The sequence below is a fragment of the Genypterus blacodes genome, unplaced genomic scaffold (genome assembly GCF_046128005.1).
Source record: "Genypterus blacodes isolate CSIRO-AG114 ecotype Tasmania unplaced genomic scaffold, CSIRO-AGI_Gbla_v1 ptg000057l_1, whole genome shotgun sequence".
In the NCBI taxonomy this organism is placed as follows: Eukaryota; Metazoa; Chordata; class Actinopteri; order Ophidiiformes; family Ophidiidae; genus Genypterus; species Genypterus blacodes.
The window spans coordinates 2,572,556-2,594,855 of record NW_027466869.1 but is presented as its reverse complement, the minus strand read 5'-3'; the positions used below and the strand labels follow the sequence as shown (position 1 = coordinate 2,594,855).

General features: G+C 48.4%; 1 protein-coding gene across 1 annotated transcript in view; it reads right to left on the bottom strand.

Moving 5' to 3' along the window:
* Positions 1 to 21,411, bottom strand: part of cadm4 (cell adhesion molecule 4) — a 123,751-nt gene extending 102,340 nt beyond the window's left edge. The window contains exon 1 of the mRNA XM_076152702.1: positions 21,003 to 21,411. Within this exon, the coding sequence (XP_076008817.1) occupies positions 21,003 to 21,078 (76 nt within the window). The 5' untranslated portion in view covers positions 21,079 to 21,411. The remainder of the gene's footprint in view (positions 1 to 21,002) is intronic.
* Positions 21,412 to 22,300: the final 889 nt, after the last annotated feature.

The following is a 22,300-nucleotide window of genomic DNA, read 5'->3' as shown; positions in this document are numbered from 1 at the left end:
AAGCAAAGCAGATGAAGTGCAAAGATAAAAAAGCGTATATATGCAATGTTGCGGTTGCTTAAAAGTGACTCGCCGCTTTATTTGAGTCTTGTTGTCTTTTTTCGCAATTGCAATCATTTTAATGTCTTTTTAATGTCGCGCCATTCATTCTCTCTCACATCCACACGGCGCGGAAAACAAATGTATTCGTCTTACTCAGTCTGCACACATAATCCATCGCAACAACAGGCTGCCAATCACAGTCTGGAAGGCAGCATCAGGATTACGACCGTTTCACATTCATCAGGAAACATGACTGGGTTTGTGCCGCCGCCGTCTTCTGCTCCTGCCTTTGTTTTTCCACTTTATAGGGAAGGAAGATAAAACCACACAGCCCCCGATAAAAGCCGAGAGAAATGATCAACACAGATGGAAATCAGGGAGGAAATTAAGAAAGTGATGAAAAACTCCAATTACACAGATGCTGTGTTTTACATCACGCACACGTGACCCACAGCGGGATGAATAAACTCCTTCTCCAGACGTGGGGACTCATCTCAAACGGAGAAATTAACGTTAATTTAGGTGACAGAAAATCACACCCGTTACATTTTATCAAATCGTTCCGTATAAGGGTTCGTATCCAGAGCGTGAATGTCAAAGGCGATGCTGTCACTGAAACACTGCGGCTGTGACCTTTACAGCTACTTGTTGTACCTTTAGTCTAAAGGTGTGAATAGAGTGAATAGAATAGACCTTTCCGGAATTCGCTCTTTATGAACCTTCAAAAATTGACAAAGTCTCCTGCTGTCTGCTTTCTTCTTGATGCCGCCGCCGCTGCCGCCGTCGCCTGTGTTTCCCCCCTGATTCTGCCGAAGCTGCCGGGTACTTCAAAGCTTTTACTCAGAGCCTAGTAACCAAAGTGGAAACAAGGTTTGGCTTCCAAACACTTGGCCCGTTCTTCACTTATGAGACTGTGAAAGTGCCTGACTGGCGCAACTCTCCCTTACAAACAGCCGTGCACGCACAAACACATACATGAACCCGCCACTATACCTCCATGCTTGACAGGAAGAGGAAATGGCTTTTCTCCATTTGGAGAATCACAAACAAGAGGTGCTCCAGGCCTATTTCAGATAGGAAGCCTCTTATAGAGACCCTCTGTCTATGAATATGGAGATGAGGATTTAGGGAGAGAGCGAGAGAAATCAGTGAGGGAGCAAGAGGAAGAGATTTTGCGTCTCTGAGGTGTTTTCCCTTCCAGCCCTGTAGCTCCTGGCTGGAGTTAAGTACTGGATTTAAGAATGTGTGCCAGAGAGTGTTTGTGTCGGGCGCACAGCAGAGAGAGAGTCTATGTGGACGCGGTACCATGGGTGACGGGTCAGAGAGTAATCACACACAGACATGCCTACGGTCATGGGAAACAGAATCACACACACACACAAACACACACCCACACACACACCTTAATCAGCACCTCTCCTCATCAATTTTTCTCTTCCACACAATCCCTCTATCTTCTCCAGTCTGTTAAACACATCTGCGATCTCTTTCTCTTTCCCTCGCACACGCACACGCACACACACACACACACACACACACACACACACACACACACACACACACACACACACACACACACACACACACACACACACCTACTGTACACCTTTGTATCAGCCACCACCTGGTTCTTCCTCATCCCTCTGTTCATCATTCCCTCTATTCACCACTGAGACAGAATCTGTTGCACTTGAGATAAGATGATGGTTTTCCCAATCTGCCTGTATTAATTTGTATGCATCTCTCCGGAACAAATAGTCAACCAAGTACAGCAGATAGACATCTTAGTATCACTATGCAGCGGAAACACACACACACACAAACACACACACACCACATGAATTATGGATGGGAGCCAACATGGAGAGGAGGTCAGGCAGAGACAACAAAGGTCACTCCCCTGGGTGCTGTTAGATGGTTGACAAAGACGGCGCCCGCTGTTCATTTCATGTCATTATCATACGTCAGCGTCATGGTAACGACAAACAAGCGGATGACAATCAGCTGAGTACGTTTACACACACACTCAATACTCTGAGCATTTGTCATTACTGGGATAAACTCGGTATGCGTGCAGACTACACACACACAGACTCTCTCTCTCAAGGTGTTGCGTAATCACAGCGTGAGACGTTTACATGCGATTTGCGCAGATTTCAACCCTCATTTTTATTTCATCACTGACGCTCGAAAACCCACTCGGCTGCTCTTTACGGGAGGATTTCACCCCTGTCAATCACTGCGATTCTGGAGACTTTAAGCTCTGGCTGCCCGTGACGCGCCCACACAGCTGCTGTGCCCAATGTGACTGATTCTACCCTCGTCTCAGGACCGTGTGGGTGTGTGTTGGAAAGTTACGGCGGGGAAACTTTCTATGCTACACGCAGGCCGGCCTCGACTCTCAAGATAGACACGCCGCAACTGAGAGCTACTGTGTGGGCGCTCGGGGCAACAAACATCAGTTATATTTCTGGTAGGCAAAGCGTCTTAAATGCATCTTTAAATTATGTATTGACTCTTTGTTGTTAGATCACAACACAGCGAGATATAAACACCAAACACACACTTGCATTCCCAGACTCGCAGCTTATTCTACATTAGCCTGGAGATAATTAGCAGGACTGATAGAAGTCTCCACAGTCTTTGACTCTATCACCGCATTCATCATCATCCTCGCAATTGTTATTATCGTCCGGGCCTCATCAGCCTAATCAGCGTCCTGCCATCATCGCTCCATAACCCTTACTGCTGTCAGAGCCGCTGTCGTCCGCACCTTCATCATCATCCTCTTTGTGTCGTCCGCACCCATTTCCAAACGGTGGCGCCACAATAATGAAAGCCATCACAGTTATTGTCCAAAAGGTCCCCGGTTCCAATCCTTTACGTTACCAAATGACTTTCTCTTAGCCCCGGCTCGACTTCCCCCATCCCGCGCTCTAATTACACACTGTTTGTTTGGCCTCCTGGCTGCCCCCCGGATTCAGAGGAGAGGCGTCATTAAAATGATTTACACACGTAATCCCCCTCTCTCTCTCTCTTTCTCTCTCTTTCTCACGCTCTCTCTCTCCCACCCTGCAAAAAAAAAATATAATTCACCCTAATATCACCGCTGGGATTAGAAAATCTGTTTCAATTCCTCTCCCTCTTCATACTTTCTCTCATCTCCTCTCCGCCGCCACATTTGTGAATTTAAACTGTTTTCGTGAGCCTCTGACACTCTGGCCTCCTTTCATTCTCTCTCTCACGCACACATCCACAGTGTTTCTCTCAGTAATTATCTCCCGGGTTCCCAATTGCAATCATTCCGGGCCGCCCGACTCAAAATCTTATCTGCTTCCATTTGCTTCATGATGGAATCAAACTCCCCCCCCTCCCTTCATCTTCCCTAATCTGCGGCCCTGCTGATAGTTTTCACTTCACTCGACGACTATTTGACCTGACAGAACTTTCGGAACAAGCGTAGAGAAACATACACACACTCACCAAACGCACAGCACAGTTTTCAACGTTTTAAAATGCACCTACATGAAGAGAAAACCGTCAGGATTAAAATCAGATTCAATTAATCCCTTACTTCCACTGCCTCCCTCTCAGCCGCGCTCGCTCTCTTGCACCGTTTCCACTTCGCTAACTTGCTCATTTTCTTCCACATCCCCTATCTTCTCAGGTTAAAATGGTTTTTTTTCCAAGTACTTGTACGCCTGCATATGTGTGTGAGTGTGTGTGTGGTAAATAAACTTTTTAGCTCTCTACCTCTTCTGTTATCTCTTTTACCTGATTTTCCCACTCTGCTTTTAATTAACACCCTTTATTTCACTGCTCCGGCTCCTAATCTCTCCATCTGAGGACTATACAGCGAGAGATTGAGCTTTCACTCCCACCGCAGGCTCTTTTTAGTCTCTCTCTAAACAGTTCGCAGCAGCGGTGGCAACAAACACATACGCACACCCACACACGTCTCAAAACGCATTATCACACTCAGATGGAAAAAAAACTCAAAAAAACTCAAAAAAGAAGATACACAGGAAAAATATAGCTGGTATCTGATTCATAGTGAGGACTGTGCATAGTGCATTCTCTCTCCCTTTGTGCCATATGTGTGTGAGTGTGTGTGTAGGTGGTGTGCGGTGCTGGCATAGCGAGATGAAAACCGAAGCGCTTAAAAGCAAATCTCCTCAGACTGAGATCCATGTTAGGTTCTACTTTACCATATGAACAATAGTTGCATGTGTGTGTGTGTGTGTGTATACAGACAATATATGTTGTGTGATGACAACATGGGTAGTGTCAGGATCAGCTGACTGGTGACATTGAAGCGTCCTGCATACTCCTCTGCACACACACTCAGACTCTGCTTACACAGACGTTTTGTGTGTGAGATGAGGCGTGTGTGATATTACAATATGGAGAAAGATAAAAATCAAAAGGGGGGATTTAAAGCTTTGGGCAATTTGGAGTCTTACATCATACTGTCAGTTCATATAATAACACAGTAGATGAGTGCAGTAAAACTCATATTACCTCTTTTTCTTTCTATTCCGACGCATTTAAGGAAGCTTTTCGTTTCCTCATCCTGATCATACAATGCAGCGTGAACACACACATGGAATCATAGTTTGACCTAGATTCTGGTGTCATGAATAGGCTGGTGTGACACAATAAAGCAGTGTGTGATGGGAGTTGTGTAAGCAGGAGATCAAGGGCAGAAAGAGCCGGGTTTTTCTGTTGTTTTTGTGTCGAAATGAGGTCAAGGCGCGCGCTGACGTCCATTATTGGATAATTAATGGAGCGCCGTTAAGATTTCATCATAAATCTGCTGGAATCAAAGCGTGTGTGTTTTTTGTGAGCTTTATTCTTCATGTGATACAGATCTTTACACGGGTTTGTCTTCCCAGAGCCTTTGAACTGCAACTTGTTTGCACCTGTATATGCTGCACCTGCTCAAAACAACATGTTGTGTGTGTGTGTGTGTGTGTGTGTGTGTGTGTGTGTGTGTGTGTGTGTGTGTGTGTGTGTGTGTGTGTGTGTGTGTGTGTCGGATCGCCTCACTTCACACACTGGAAACTGAGCTTGGTGAAGAGCTCTGGCCTGTATTGTACATGGGGTCAAGGTTTTCTTTACAGGCGGCATTTACGTGCACCTGCAAACACCAGGCATCTATAAAGCACAAGCGCCAAGGTTTCGCCACTGATATCCAGGCTCAAACTCCACGTTTCGATTGATGGAATAGTCCAGTTTCACTCCTTACACGCTGATGTTACCTCACAGTGCAACACACATCCCTTCTATTTCTCCTCAGCCAATCAATCTTCCATTAACCCCTTTACTTTTCATGATGTTTGTTATTTTCTGGAGCTTCTATTGCTACAGGCTGGTTACTGAGTGCACAAAAGTAGTATCTGCTGGTTACAGGCTCCCACTCATCCTTTGTGTAGGCCAGACCCTCACATCAATACTTGGCACCTTTACAGAAGAAAATGAAATACAAACATAAACTATTATGTTCTTGCCAGTATCTTTCACAGGTTGGAAGTTCAGTTTTTGCCCTCGCACCAGTTTAATACCTTTGTCCTCTATCATACATGGACTCTGAACATGCGTCTAAACACACACACACACACACACACACACACACACACACACACACACACACACACACACACACACACACACACACACACACACACACACACACACACACACACACACACACACACACACACACACACACACACACACACACACACACACACACACGCTTTTGACAGCAGTTGTAAACAATCATTTTTTGGGGGATTCTTTTGACACATTGACACAACGTGCACATCTTTTGTTTGATTAGAACCATAGCGGATGTCGGGTAACTACTTGGGTATTGAAATTTGGAAGTGAGTGACAGTACTGATTGAGTTTTGCTGCCCAGCCTGAGCCGTAACAACTCATTACTTGTAATACACGTTGCAATTATCTCTCTCATTTTATCAATAGTGACACAAGCGGAAGCAGAAAAAAAAAGAAAGAATAAGAAACGGGTCGAAAGAAAGAGAGAAAAGTTAGAAGTGGAACCCGGGCCTGAACTCACAGCGAGCAGATGAGCTTTGCTTATTCAGGGAGCGATTTGTTCAATCTATCTCCGCCAGCCGCCCTCGAAATATCTTTATTACAGCGAATCACTTTACGTTCTGTAATTGAACAAGTGTCACGCTCAGATCGAGGCCACCGAGAAATGTAAATATACCATATTGCCATAGTAGCGGCAGCGGCACAAGGACGACACAGTCACACTCATATGTGAAGCACATCACCACACCGCTGATGCGATGTTCAATAAATAAGCAATAATGTGAAGAACAGCGGTGGCGTGCCATTTGAGTGAAGACGTTAGATGTGTAAATCAGCACATATCACATGCGCTCCTGCTTTCAGACATGCGGTGCGCAAACACAGTCCATCATTCCCAATCCAACCCCGATAGCACAATAATGAATATGTTCCCGTAGAAAAAGCCGGAGCCGCAGGAGAGGGAAGGTGGGAGACAAACACAAAAGCCAGAGCAGCGAGGAGGTAAATGAGGATAAATGCGAACAAACAGTTAGCAAAGTGAGGCCGATTGTGGGGGAATTTAAGGGTGGGGGGGCGCAGGAAGCTGGGGGATTAGGCCCCATTTACTTTTCCTCTTTCCGACAGCTTCATATTTCACTCCCATTGTTTCCGTTAAGCATAAAGAGAAGGTTTGGAAGACTTTTGGTCGCTAGTTGCTATTTGCAAATCAGGCCTGCGGTTGCCAGCGCCTGTGCTTCCGCCTGCACACTGACCCTCATTAAAGGGCAACAGCTACTTAGAGCAGCAGCGTCCCAGCTCCCAAAACTCCCCGTCCTGTCCCCTAACTCGCCCTTATTTAATTCCCCTCCAAGTCTGCATATTGATTTGCCCCCCCCTCGGTTCTGCAACTCTTTTATTAATACAAGAGTGTCACAACCCAGAGTTTTGGCCGGGGCAATTAATGAGATTAAAGGAAAGCCTGTCGATGTGTGCTTCACAGGTCCCCTCCCCTCCATGATGGTGCGTCAGACCTTCGCCGCACTCCTCCCTCTCTCTTGCCCTCCGTCTCCTCCTGTGCTTTGGTCTCCCTCGCTCCAGCGCTCCCGACTCTCCTGCCAACTCCCGACACCCACCCCTCCCAGGAAGAAGGCCCAGACTGTACCAGATAGAAAAAGTGCAGAGCAGAGCAAAGGCTTGGGCTCTGTTACAAACGGACGGGATTTGTTACCGAGACCGAGCAAAAGAGGCCGCGACACAGAGAGAGAGAGAGGGAGAGAGGGAAAGAGAGAGGGAGAGGGAGCGGGAGGAAGGGAGGCCAACAGGAAAAAGACACACAAGAGAGGAGCCGGGCATGAGAAATGACGGAAGAACTGCCAAAAGCCAAAGCTGGGTGGTAAATTCCGAGGCAGAGGAGGCGCAGAGACAGGGAGATCGAGGAGGAGGCAGAGAAATACGGACGTGCTGAGGGGAGCAGAAATGAATAAAAGATGGAGGGAGATAGATTGGAGGGAAAGGTAGCTGAGGTGACTCGCAGAGGAGGAAGTATTAGATTGTTAGTACTCGCTGCCTCCCCCTTTCTCTCCGCCTGACTTTCTCTCTCTCTCTCTCTCTCTAACGCTGCTGTAGTTAGAGTTTTGGGCAAAGATGTTTCTGCAACTGTCACAGACTCTGGTGTGTGTGTGTGCGTGTGCGTGTGTGTGTGTGTGTTTAGTTTGTTGTCTGTATGAATTTATGTTCATGTTTATATGCATGGAGCTTCATCTGTCAGCTTGCATCTCCGTATGTGTGGGGGAATTAGGTGAGGGATACACAAACTTTCTAGAAAGGTGTGTGTGTATGTGTGTGTGTGTGTGTGTGTGTGTGTGTGTGTGTGTGTGTGTGTGTGTGTGTGTGTGTGTAGACAGGAAAGTGTGGCTGTATGGCAGAACACTACCAACCAAAAGTCCGTTCATCCACTGACAACCACACATTGCCTATTATTTGTCACACACACACACACACGAGGGGGTGACAGACTTGCATTCAGTAAACGATACATTATGGTGTATAATCTGTCTTCCAGTGTGTGTGTGTGTGATCAAAAGCCAGTGTCACTGAAATGAGGGTGTGTGCCGTCACCTCTCATCCTCTCGCTGTCAGGGACATGGAAGTCACTGACAGCAGCATCATTTTCTGGAGGGTCGGACGGGCAACATTTTGCATCCCCCTCACACACACACACACACACACACAGAGAGACCATCACCCCTCCCACCTCCCATTCACGGCACTTCACAAACGGATGAGCAGAGCGTCTCTGGCTACCTACGTGACTCTGTGATTGACTGCGGCGGCGCTGAGCGAGCCTCACTGTATCGCTGCCATGTTTATTGCTTCCTTCACCTTCGCCGTAATTGAGTCCCTTCCCCAAAACGAAATACTGTATGCACCATCAGACAGGCGGATGCGTGTGTGTGCGTGTGTGTGCGTGTGTGTGCGTGTATGTGCGTGTGCGTGCGTGTGCGTGCGTGTGTGTGCGTGTGTCTGGAATGGGCCTGTCGAGGTGTGCGTGCGTGTGTGTGTGTAGGGGGTTTGAGCGGGAAGTTGACTGACGGGCAACATAACTCAATTCAACAATTCTGAAGGAGGCTGATGGCTGTTTTTTCTAGGTGTGTACGTGTGTGTGCACGTAAATCTGTGAGGCTATCAGACCGACTCTGATGTCAACGGCCTGTGTGAGTGTGAGTCTCTCCTACGTGTGGAGGTCTGAGATTATACAGACGACTACCTGATTTATCTTTAAAAAGGAAGGCACTGTTGTGTGTGTGAGTGCGAGTGTGTACGTACATGGACTATCTTAACCCTCTATGCCGGTCTTCGCCCTCTAACATGTGCCTTGGAATGGAGTGTGTTTGGCATGACAAAAACACTGGGACAACGATGCATGTGTGTGTGCCAGCATGTGTGAGCAGAATACTACTCAGCTTCCCCACACACACACACACACACACACACACACACACACACACACACACACACACACACACACACACACACACACACACACACACACACACACACACACACACACACACACACACACACACACACACACACACACACACACACACACACGTTTGGTATGTTTAGAGCTACACTGTGTGTACGGTGACATATAGGCTGTGTAAGAGATAAGAGTGCAGAAGGAGAGAAGGAGGGTGGCAGGAAGTGGAGGTGGGAATAGTAGCGAAGCCGAACACTAATAAAACAGGAACAACAAGTTATGCACAAGCTTCATGAGAAATAAAGGGAGCGAGCGAGGACGAGACGAGACAAGTGTGAAGGGAGGAAGAAATTCACACGCGGGGTGGGAAAGAGTCACCGGAGCAACAGAGGGCGGATGGGAGATGAATGGAGATGTTTGAGAGAGAGACCTTCACAACCTCCAAAGTGCACATAAAGTGAAAATAAGCCTCCACCTCCGGAATATTGCAGCGCAGCAAATACGGAGGGGGGGAGGGAGCAAAGAAAACGCACGGTTCAGCAATAAGCCCGGAGCAAGAAAGATGAGGAGAGCAGGTAAGGCTGGAGGTACGCTACCAAGAAAAACAAATGACAATCGACTGGGAAGAAAATAACGGAGAAAACAGAAAGCTAAAAGCGAAAGAAGGAAGAGAAAATGTAAGTGGTTCAGGGGGAATGGGAACCGAGCAGCGGAGAGAAAGAGAGAGAGAGAAGAAGAGGAAGAGAGAGAGGAAGCAGAGGGAGAAAACACCACAAAATAATCATTTTTGGAGATAAATCAATGCAGAGTGTGTAAATGGAGGGAGAGAGAGAGTGAGTGAGCGAGCACGGGGGGAAAGAGCAAAACAGAAGGGAAAAAGCATTTTGTCTATGCAAATGAAGAGGGGGGGGGGGGGGGGGGGAGCCGGCCACCTGGGCCCCCGTCACGTCTCCCCTCCCCTCCCCTCCTCTGCCTCACTCCGTCGCTCCTCCCGTCTCACTGTGTACCTCTGCAAACACCTGGACCCCTGCTGCCTGAGGCCCTCGGGCTCAGTGTGCAGCAGCAGCAGCCGGGTGGGAAGGGGAGCCACGCCGTTTGTACTTTTTATTACTGTACGTTAAGGATTTCATTGTGTTGCGCCACTTTTGTTGCTGTTGAATGGGTTTGTTTTTGAAAGAAGAGGGAAGTCATGGTAACGACTGCATATGAAATAAAAGACTCCATCGTGTTTCTGCGCGTCTACGGAACTCAGTCGACTTGGTTTTTAATGTTTTATAATTCTCTTCTCTCTCTCTCTCTCTCTCTCTCTCTCTCTCTCTCTCTCTCTCTCTCTCTCTCTCTCTCTCTCTCTCTCTCTCTCTCTCTCTCTCTCTCTCTCTCTCTCTCTCTCTCTCTCTCTCTCTCTCTCTCTCTCTCTCTCTCTCTCTCTCTCTCTCTCTCTCTCTCTCTCTCTCTCTCTCTCTCTCTCTCTCTCTCTCTCTCTCTCTCTCTCTCTCTCTCATATTGGGCCATACAAATAAACATGTTACTAGCTACTAGATCGATTTCTAAAGTGATTTTGTGGTTTTGATAAGGCTCTCAACAACCCATCCCACCTTCCCCAGGTGTACATGAAGAGTCGGACACAATTCGATCACTGAAGAGGAGGCAGGAGGAAGCAGCAGGAAGGCACAGAAATCCCAATGAATAACTGTGTCTTCCCCATATTTTCTTAATGTTACCTCTTAGTAACAGGTGGAGCAAATGCACGGGCACATGCACGCAGAGCTCGTAAGTGGGGGGGGCATGTGTTGGCATGAGCGCTGGCATTTAAGTCCAGCAGGGTCAAATGTAGAGAGACAGGCAAACAGGGAGCGGCGTGGGGGATAAAAAGCTTTTCCAGTGTCCATGGTGAACCCGATACAAAGACACACTGAGTCACTGTTGGAGCTCTTGTACCGGCTTCCCACTGCAGGAGTGCTGGGGTGAGAGAGAGGGATCAGAGGGGAGGGAGCAGGGGATTACACAGGAGAGATGAAGAGAGTGACAAAACTGGTTTGGGGTGAGAACAATGAAGAAGATGACACAGGGTGTGATTACTCTATGTTTATTTATGATATCGGTGTTTGTGCTCGAAACATGCACGCCAGGTGTGTCAGTGTATTTGTCTGTAATGTCCCGGGAGAGCTCATCAAAGGAAGGCCAGAGAGAGAGAGAGGGAGAGAGAGAGAGGGAGAGAGAGAGAGGGAGGGAGGGAGGGAGAGAGAGAGGGAGAGAGAGAGCGTGGCATTTCAAAAGCGCCGAATCAGGATGCAACACGCTGCAGTAAATAACTTTCAAATTTCCAAAAGGTCTCCACAGTCTCTCGTGTCCAGACAAATGTTGAAAGGTGGATATTTGTGCAAGTGTTTATATATGTAGAGGATAGAGCATATTAGAGGGACATATTTATGCTGATGTGTTGCTTCTCTGCTCTCGTATGCAAACAGAAAAGCAGCACAGCCGGTAGAGCAGAGCATATAATTAACTCAGATCACCTGAACCATGACATACTGATATAAATAGGTGGAAAATTCATCAAGCACAGCTGAATTCATTATTATAAATGCATTTAAAAATTAACTGCCTCCCTATGTATGACCTTTATTCCAATTAATGATAAAGTACAAACTCTATACCCTACACAACACTTAACGGGCTCGTGTTGTGCACGTCCATGTTGATATTTGTTGGGCTTCAATTATGAAACCTTTTGCAAAACTTAAGTGAGCAAAAATCTCCCAGTCTTCTATCACTACAGCAATACAGAGTGAAAACGTGCATTTTAGTTGCATTATCTATAAGGCCGTACACCCAAAATGCTCACTCTGCTCTGATTGGGACAGCTGCAAGATTCTAACCCAATTTAAATGCGTGATGTTATGGAAATAAGAAGATCCATGATAAATGGCGCTTTTAGGCTAGTAGACAGTACAACACTCTCGCTCTGAATGCCAGATTTAGCCACTTTAAAGCAGCACGATGTAATTGTTAGAGCCCCCTAGCATTGTGTTGTTGTTGTTATGTTACTGCCACAAAGCTCAAAACCGAGACAAAGGTGCTGTCACACAGACGGAGTGAAACACTTAAATTATAAGAAGTGAAATTAAAGACACGGCTCATGTTACTGAGAAGTGGAAGAGAAGCAAATCTGGCTGGTTTAGTTTCCCGTTTCCTGTTCTTGTTCAGGCACAGGGAGAGCTCACTAATGTGTTAATATGAGGAAGATGCTGTATATTCAGGTCAAAAAGTTTGAAGAATGCTGAACAAATGATCGTTACAAAGCCACAGACCCTGTTAAACTGCTGAGACTTTGCTCTAAATCTCATTTTCGGACGAGTTTCTCTCTTTTTATCCGTTGATAAAACTTGTAATCGTTCTAAACAAAGACGTCCCCCTCTTTGCTCTGCCTCAGGCGTCGTTATCAAACCAAACACTGACACGTTGAGCAGATGTTGACCCTCCTCCTCCTCCTCCTCCTCCTCCTCCTCCTCCTCTTCTTCTTCTCCAGCCTTATCTCAGCTGGTCCTCCTTCCTCTCCTGATGCTGTGAAATGAGCTTTCTACCCAGACGCTGGCGCAGGCTGGCACACCTGCTCGGCTGCCACGGCTCATTCTTTGTCTTTGGCAGCCTTCAATTTCCTCAATACCAGGGCAGTTATTAAAACACTCAGGGCGTTTGTGTTCGAGCGTCGCAAAGTAATCCGCCGTACAGGCTGACGTGATGTAAGACACGTGTCGTTTAGCCAGCGACGCTCTGTTAAGTGCAAGCGAATACATCTAGACATCCTCAACGGACAATTTAAAAAACTTTCATAAAGGAGATGGACCCAAACTACGTGTTCTTACTGGGAAATATAAATTAATTTTGCAGGAGGAATGCAGCAAATCCTCGTGGGTATAGGAGTATGCTTGCACGTCAAGGAAACTAAACGTTGGACAGAGTTTCTGTGATTTGCGGAGGACAGATGGCAGTCATCGTAGCCCTTGGGAAGAGAAAAAAAAAATCACTTCACAGCTTTCTTTGATTAGTTTTCCTTGCAATAAAGTAAGTCCCATGCAGTCAGGAGGAGACAATCTCATGCTGTGTGCTTGTGTGGCTCTCCAGTCTGCACCATCTATATATTGCACAGTCAAAAGTCCCGGTCTGTCCGTCGTCTGAGAAACAGAGACGGCGCTGATATAAACCACCCCGCTGCCCTCACCAGTGCGGCCCAGCGGGGGGCTGTTGCTATGAACTCCCGTTTCCCGTCGCAACTGCACCAAAATGCCCGAAAGGCCGAGTCAAACTCATTTAGTTTCACAAACCGTTTCACTTCTCTGCTGCACTGCCTGGGAAACGAAGCCGCCCAACGCCACAGCCGCCGTCCTGCTGCCGCCCCGTGATAACATTATTCACCTGACAGATGGACACAGAGATACGGCCGCGCCTGTGGACATGAGGCGCAGCACCGCTTCAATCAGCTGCTCTGCATTGTAGGGGTGCGACAGGAGAGGAGGGAGGGGGGACGGATTTGCTAAAGAGCCATGAGGGGAACCAGCAACCTGCACTTACATGCCCCCTTCAGCTGCTGAGGAGAAATAAGACAAAGATTTTCTCAAGGTCGCTGCTGCTTGGCCTTTTTTTTTTTTTTTTTTTTAAACCGGCCTTGCCAACTGTAACAATCTCTGCAGAGACAATCGGAGCGCCAATCCAATTTGGCCCGGCTCCGCTTCTTCTTCTGCAGACTCCCGCCTAGCCTCACTTTTTGTTTAGCTCTGCCGAGAGCGCAGCATGAATTGATGACCTTATGAATCTCAAAAGGGCCACAGCAAATCATTGTGGTAAATCTCTCCCCTGCACACTGAGCATGACCACAGGCCCCCCCAACACACACGCACACACACACCCCTGCTCTTCCTATTGTCTCTTCCCTTCCCTTCACTTTCTTTCTTTATCCATCTCTCTTCTCCTCTCGTCTTCCTCGAGACTCCCTGAGAGCGCCCCAAAAGTTTTCTGTAGCAGAAGAAGAACTCTTTTCATGTGCCGCTAATTAATTGCCTCTAATTAAAGGGCTGTTTACCGTTCGCTAATGAAGTGGTTCAAAGCCTGCGGCTCCTGATGTTTGGAGGCTCGGCTCTTGTCTCCAGGCCCCGAGAACGAGATAAAGACAAGAATAGACGGATGGAGGCAAGCGGCACAAAGTGAGAGAGAGAGAGAGAGAGAGAGAGAGAGAGAGAGAGAGAGAGAGAGAGAGAGAGAGAGAGAAAGGTGCATCTGCAAATAAAGTCAAAGATGCAGTTGACTTTTTCTTTCTTTGTTTCCCATCAACAAACAACTGGCGTCCGTCCAGAATTGACCTGGCTGATCTATGCGACTCTGATCTATCGGCAGTTGCTATCACTTTGTCTATTATTCAGTCATCCCTGCCCATACAGTCAACCGCAGTGTGTGCTTTGCAGCCTTTACACAGTTATTCAAAATGTGCCCTGCTAATTAAGGCCATATTCCTTTCAGTCAATACGTCTTATCAAGGATTCTACTGCGACTGATTCTACCTTTTGGTTGATGCTGAGCAAGGAGACAAGGACGGGGCTCAAATGAGTCCAGTGCTCACCAGCAGAGTCGTTCTGAGACGTTTCTAAGACGTGACACTCATGAGAGACCCTCTTCAGCATTGTTGTGTCGGCCGTCTGAAAACCCTCCCGTCTGATTTCCCAGATGATACCTCGCTGCTTAGACTGGCAATTTTCAGCGTCAGACAATCTCATCAAAGCAAACTTAATAATGGCGATGAAACGAAGGACGCGCTGTATAAACGGGAGGGCGGGTTGAATAGGCGGGATGGCGTACGTGTGTGAGGCAATTAATGCCTCCAAGAGACTTTGCTGGCTGTGACTTGCTGGGCCCCACAGTTTCAACACTTGTTTGCTTGTGTGTGTGTGTGTGTGTGTGTGTGTGTGTGTGTGTGTGTGTGTGTGTGTGTGTGTGTGTGTGTGTGTGTGTGTGTGTGTGTGTGTGTGTGTGTGTGTGTGAGGCAGCGAGTGTGTGTGTGTGTGTGTACGTACTGTAACCTCATCGATCACAACACCTTGTCGTTCTGCTGTGGTCACCTACACAGTTCTGGCCCCGTCTCTGTCTTTATCGCCGAGCATCACCATCCATCTCTCTGTCTCCCCTCCTCCTCCTCCTCCTCCTCCTCCTCCTCCTCCTCCCTCGTACCCCCCTCACACCGTCACCCTGGTGTCTCTCTGCTGTGGTGCCACCTTCTTAATCTCTCTCTTTCCTCCCTCCTCACTTATACTGTCCTCCCACATCCTCCATTTGCCACAGTGGGGGTCTCTCTCTCTCTCTCTCTCTCTCTCTCTCTCTCTCTCTCTCTCTCTCTCTCTCTCTCCCCCTCTTTCTCTCTTTTGTCTCCTTCCACTCGTCCATTTTAGGGCTGAATTCCTGCAATCACTCACTCGTTTGTTGGACTTTCTCTCCGCCCGTACTTTCTCCTCTGCCCTCCTCTTCCCTGCTTCACTGGTCTGTGACGTGTGGCCCCAGGCGTTCTCCCTTATACCTCCTCGCTCGCCCTTCCTTCACCGAGCTCCTTCATACACTGTACACCCACCCGTCTCTCACTCCCTCCCTCCCCCTGCTTCACCCTCTCTCTCTCTGACCCTATCAGTCCCTCCGTGCCCTGGCTGAGCTCGGTCACTCTTCATTAGCCAACCTCCAGTGGACATAAAGACCTCCCGAGGGCAGAGGAAATGGGGTCGAGTTGCCAAACACCATGCCCCATATTGGCGGTTTCACCTGGATTTAAGTCGCTTTCTGATTTCCCCCCCCCTCACCCCTGGACAGCCACTCATTACCACCCACCCTTCCTCTTCCAGATGGAATGTGTATCCCGCACTGGCAAAGTACACTGTTTCCAGCTCAATTTGAGGCACTTGCCCTTTTCAGCTCAATCAGCCTCTCTCATCCAATCACAGCTGGTGAGGGCTCCGTCTCAGCACCTGAGTGGGGATAATCACCTTGGTTACCAGCGTTACCGGAGGCCGCTGTCTGGCCACGTTAGCGCTGCGCCCTGTGGGAGCTGCAGAGACAGGTGTCACAGCAGCAAGGGAGGGTGTTAAACAAGCCCGGAGCCCAGGAAGAGGTAAAAACGCTCAGTCATGGGAACTGTGTCACCAATGGAAAAGAATGTTCACCCCCATGGCTTCACTGGGTTTATTTCTCTCTCAGATCCCCCTTTTCTCGCTCCCTAGCTGTCAGCGGGGACGTGTTCCCCCTCCTCTACGGTTTCCCCTCTACAATCCAACTTCAAAACAGAAGGACTCCTTTTACCTTTGCCGGAAAAGAATACATAGCAACAGCCCGCGTGAAATGCTGCCGGGTGCTGCAGAGGGAGTCACTGTTTACCGATTTCACACTCTCACGGCAAAGACAAATATACAAGCGGAGGGGTCAGCAGCTGGGCAAAGGAAAGCTGCTGGCTCAGGGGACATCAGGTCACTGTATGGTAAGCAGCAGCTCCAGAGGTGGAGGGTGTTTTCCAGCGCACAGGGCCAATCAGACGGGGATGGAGTCAGCGTGGCGGATTGATTGGCAGGATTCAGATGCCAGCAAATGAAGGAGATGTCCTTGGGATCTTACTCAGCATTACAAAACTTCAGGGGGGGAAAAGTTGGTGATCCGCCAGTTGTTCCCAGAGAGCGACACATAAGGACGACATAGATCACCATTATGATAATCACAAACTGCATTCTCGGGGGAGAATAGTAATGGGAAGGAGATGAGGTGGCGACCATAAAGCGTGTTTCTACATTAGCGCCGGCCTGATTAGATTGACAAAAAGTTTCACTAATGGACAATTAAACAAATGGTCAAATGAGATATTAGAGCTTAAATTACTATTACCGTCGTCGTGTGGCCCCTTTCGATCATTACGCCATGTGTTCTGTTTATATGTGAGCCGCCTAGGAGGACTAAACATTAATTTAATACACGCTACGCTTCAAGTAGGATGTGAGATAGATGTGATGGCCGACTCATACGCTCCATCCCCACAGAGGAAACAAGCCTGTTTCAAGCCCGAGTTCCCTTTTTTTCCATTTAAAGTCATCGTGAAAGTGAAATCCTCTCTGCCGCTGACCTATTCCACTGGAGGGTGTTATTTAGAAGCAAGCGTGGCGTGAGCAGCAATTCAAAACAAGGAGTTATGGATCGCATTGAGGACTGGGGCAGATTAGGAGATAATTACAGTAAAATACATCACCTGCACTAAACGGTGAGCCGCCGAACTTTCTGCGTCTGAGTAATGGACTCATAAAAGCCCAGGGGAGAATGCAACCGGGCCCCGCATAAGCTCTGTAACTCTCTCTCTCTCTCAGTCGTCACTCGGGCCAACAAGCGACACGGTCCAATTTGTTTATGGAGCTTATGCCTCGGCAGTTGCTCAGTGGAGATAGGAGGCTCTCCTGTCAGGGCCCGTTAGGACCGCGTCGCCTGATCAAACGGGGAGGGCCGTGAACGCTGGCCCGCCGGTTTCCGCTTCTATTGTGTGGACGGGGAAGAGCCAACGCGCTCTGCCAAGCATCGCCTTCTCCAATTATTTAAATCTACAAAACCTGGGAATCACACAAAAAAAAGCGGGTGAAACACTAGAAAAATGTATTTGCTCAGCTCAACATTGACACAGCGAACCAGCAGATGGCGGGGCAGAGAGTGCAGAAGGGAGGTCGCCCGCTTTTTAATTAAACTGTCGACAAGTTTATTTTATTTTTGGGTGGTGAATTATCCTTCGCGTTTTGGATCAAAGGATAAACCTTGGCTTAGGGTTTTGAGAGTTTTGCGGTGCGTTACAGAACAAAGGAAGAAGCTGAAATAGCAAAGGCGGCGTAATGCAGAAGAAAGCAAAAAGGCAATCTCTCTCTGGAATGATGCAAACTGTATCTGACAAGCATCAAAAACTGCATTTGGGCTCGCAAACTGTCTTGCGTAAGCAGTCTTTCTCCTCTGTTGGGGAAAAACTTGACTCAACTGTGTAAGCTGTCTCACAGAACGCAAGGTGTGTGGGTGTATGACGCTGCACATATGTGTGTGTGTGTGTGTGTGCCTGTGTCTTGACGTTTCCCCAACTGTGCTTCTATGCACGTGCTTATTTCTATGGCATTTCCCTTGATGTTTGTGTTTACACCGCAGACCTTTCTACTGTGACGTTCAGCGACATTGATTTATGCGCAGCCTCTTTGTGTGTGTGTGTGTGTGTGTGTGTGTGTGTGTGTGTGTGTGTGTGTGTGTGTGCGCAAGCAGGCATGCACAAATATCCCGGCCATAATTGGTATTCAAATCTCCTCCCACAAGTCCATCCAACTGCTGCCGTTTTTTCCACCAGCAGCGCCCGAGCCAAGGCCCCAAACAGGATGATGGGAAACGAGCTCAAATGGATGGCTCTCATTGCACACATTCAAATAAACAAATGGAGGTGATTTAATGTGCAGGGCGATAAGGCAGGTGGTAATGGAGGCATCTGTGAAGGATGGAGCATGGAGGGACAGAGGGATGCACAGCAGCGATTAGGGGGTGTGGGCTCGCAGCAGAGGTGGAGTTAACAACATTTGTTACTGTAAGTGGGGTGTAAGTTTGGCCCACAGCTGCCGTGGATCAACCACCCCCCCCCCCCCCCCCACACACACACACACACACACGCACTCGCAGCGTTGACTGTCTGACTCTGTGTGTGTGTTTGTCCCTCAGGCCTGCCTGTTAGACGCACTGTGAAGTCCTCGCCTTTCTTCTCCTACTCCATCTCTCCCTCGCTCTCCTCCTCCCCCCCTCCTCCTCCGTCGGTCCCTCACTCTCTCACCCTCCTTCATTTCCTATAAAGCATGGCCAAGACTCCCAGCCTCGCATCTTCACGGCACTCTCTCAATCTATCTGTCCACTCATCCATCTATCTACCGATCAATCTGTCCATCTCTATTCTGGCAAAACAACAGCCGCCATCCCCCCCAACCATTTCCCCTCATTTGCCTTTCCCCTAGATTAGCTTTACAAAAGTACCAAGACATCCAGATTTGTTATCAGAAATCCACCTTGCACTGCTTGAAATGTCTGTGCGCACGTGTGTGTGTGTGTGTGTGTGCATATGCGGAGACTGTGCAGGAACAAACCATCTTTACACTCCTTCCCGCCTCGTTCCATCCACCCCCTCCCTGTAACCCCCCCTCTACCCACCAGCCCCCCCTCCCTCCTCCCCCGTCCCTGTCTCCCCCCCCTCCCTGTCTCTCCCCCTCCCTGTCTCTCCCGGCCCCTGTCAGTGGCTAGATTAATGACAGTGATCAGCGAGCACCCCCCAGCAGAGGCTGCCTGCAGCTCAGGCAAAACTCCACACTGTAAGTAGCACACACACACACACACACACACACACACACACACAGATATAAAACACATTACAATGCAACGCACAGGCATAATCATAAACGGCACCCAGACACACATACAAACCTCTTAGATAGTACTCTTGGGAGACAAACATACAAACGCCTACACTCTCATGCATATAAATAATCTCTCCACTGTTCTCAACACACACACAAACACACACACACACACACACACACACACACACACAGACACACACACAGGAGCGGTAGGGAATCAATACAGAGGCCATGGTGAGGTTGGCTGGATCAGTACAGCCTTGAGAGGGGATATGGAGCAATTTAACGCTTCCTACAAGACACCATCACCACAGCACAGGTCTGACTGTGAACAAGGATTTAACCCCTTCGCTGCCTTAGGAAAGCATAAACAATGGCCCCAATGGAGCTGCACAAACAAGGGACCAACAACCGGCGGAGCATCATCACTGTGCACGCCGAGTCCTTCCTGCGCCTCTGCTGCAGTGCAATTCAGTGAGTCGTTGAATCTGAAAATGTTTTGGACATGGTTTTTTATGAGTTGGTATTAAAATCGACGGTCAAGCAGAGCAGCACGGAGCAGGTGCAGAGAGAGTGAAGAGCTTCAAGTGCGTCAGGATTCATTCTAATCCAAATCCCCCACTTCTGCAGCAGATGCACTTATTATAAAAGGAGGTGGACAGGAAATATATGGTCCCTTAGGGCGCCATCCAGGACTATCCCAAGCTGAGATGTGTGTGTGGGGGGTAGGGGGTAAGGGGGGGTGAGGAGATAGTGTGCACGCATGCGCACACGAACACAAGGAGGTGACTGTAGGTGCAATTACCAGTCTTTTAAGGTCGTTAGGTGTAATTAATTTGATAAGCCGAAATCTCAAAGGTCCTTTTAGTCCAAACTGTGTAACGCAAGCAGCGGCAGCAGCAGCAGACAGGAGGGAGCCTGGTGTGTGACATGCGTCTGGGGCGACTGCGGGCATTTGTTATGGGCTCTCATGGGGCTCACAGAATAGAGAATCAGGGTTTCTTCTACACAGCTGCGCGCGTGTGTGTGTCGGTGTGTGGGTCGGTGTATGTAACAGCCAGGCTCCCGTCCCGTCACACACACACAGAGAGGGACAGTTCGGTAAATCACCCAAACGCCGTGTCGGCATCTTATCTTATCTACGCGGTCCAAATAAAAAAAGGAAAAGTGGGAGAGAAATCTGCTTTCACTTTTGTTTTCACTCAGGGGGAACGCGGGGGTCTTTCCAGTTTGACAATTCCGAGAAGTGGGACAGAATGACACACTCTACGGGTGAAGCAAACCTGATCCGGATCAACACAAACACGGGTCCGCATGATGGGACGTCTGCACGTGTTTCTGTCCCAGAGCTCTCCTACGAATTCAAACATCATCGCCAAGAAACACTCACGCTAACTTGCACGACAAAAAACACTCGACACGTCGATCGAAGCTGGATCCAAACACATAAACACAAATACACACAGACACACACACTGTCTCATCCGCTCCGGTTCGAGGCTTACCGGTGCGCACTAGGAACGCGATGGTCATGATGGTGACAGGGACGCGGTAGTTCCACACGGCAGCAGCGAGAGCCATCGTTGATATTCCCCTCTGATCTCTTCCTCGGTATTCCTCTTCCTCGGAGAAATCAGAGTGACATGAACCCGCAGGTTCACTCGCCAACAGCGCCGTCAGTGTTGTTGCGTGTATGTGTGTGTGTGTGTGTGCGTCTGAGTGCGCGTGGACGAGTGTGTTTTTTACCAAGCGTTCAGTGTAATAACTGCTCTTTACATACTAATGCGATCCCTCTCTCTCCCCTCTCTCTCTCTCTCTCTCTGTCTCTCTCCCCCGATCACACACACAAACACACACACACCCACTTTTTTTTCTTTCTTCATGTGAGTGCCTGAACGTGATGGTGCCTGGCCGGTTTTCCTGGATACTTTACATTGTAAATATATTTAAAAAAGCTTTCCAGCGGGGCGGGACCGCGCGTTTACCGAACCAATAGCGGGGAGCAGGAGCAGGTGGAGGGGTGTGTGTGAACGCGCAGGAGGCTGGGCCAGAGGAAGAGAGGAGGGAAGGAGAAAAGAGGGGAGGGGGGGGGGGACGAGGACGCGTCTTCCCAATTAATTGAAATCAATTCGACCTAAATGTGATTGATAACCAACATTAATTTTCCTGCTCAAATAAACAATTTAGTTCAAATTCAGCCCCGCGGAGCGAAAAGGATGCGTGGCACAATGATTAAGATGACGAGAAACCAAGCAGATGTTTGTTGTTTAGAGAAGACAGTGATGTTGCCGTTACCGCTGATTGTTTTATGAATTCCAAAAAATGATTATGCAAATTAAGCAGCGTGTGCATAATTACGCGTGGCGGAAGTTACAGCCTCGCGCAGGTTAGCAGAGAGAGAGAGAGTAAAATACGTCTCAAACTTTAAAGGTGTCGTCATGACGCACGGTGACGGAGCGCGCGCGATGCATTTACGTGCTTTAATGCGGTTCATATTTCGCCAAGTCGAGGTCATATTTTTAGCACTTTTATGTCGTGCTGGAGCCTTTGGGTGCGCCCATGAGGGTGACGTTCCGGCTCCTCTGCCGCTTGTTCCTTAGATGTGAACGGGCTCATCAAGTGGAGCAGGAGCACCAGACCCGAGTGTGTTCAGTGATATCTGCACTCACAATGACGGTAATGGCTTGGAACAAAAACTTGTTCTCCGGTCGACCCAGTGCTCCTGCTCAGTTGTAGTCAGGGCCTATTAGGTCTCTTTAAAGGGGCTCTTTAACTTCACCCTCATGCTGTGGTCACAGTTTGC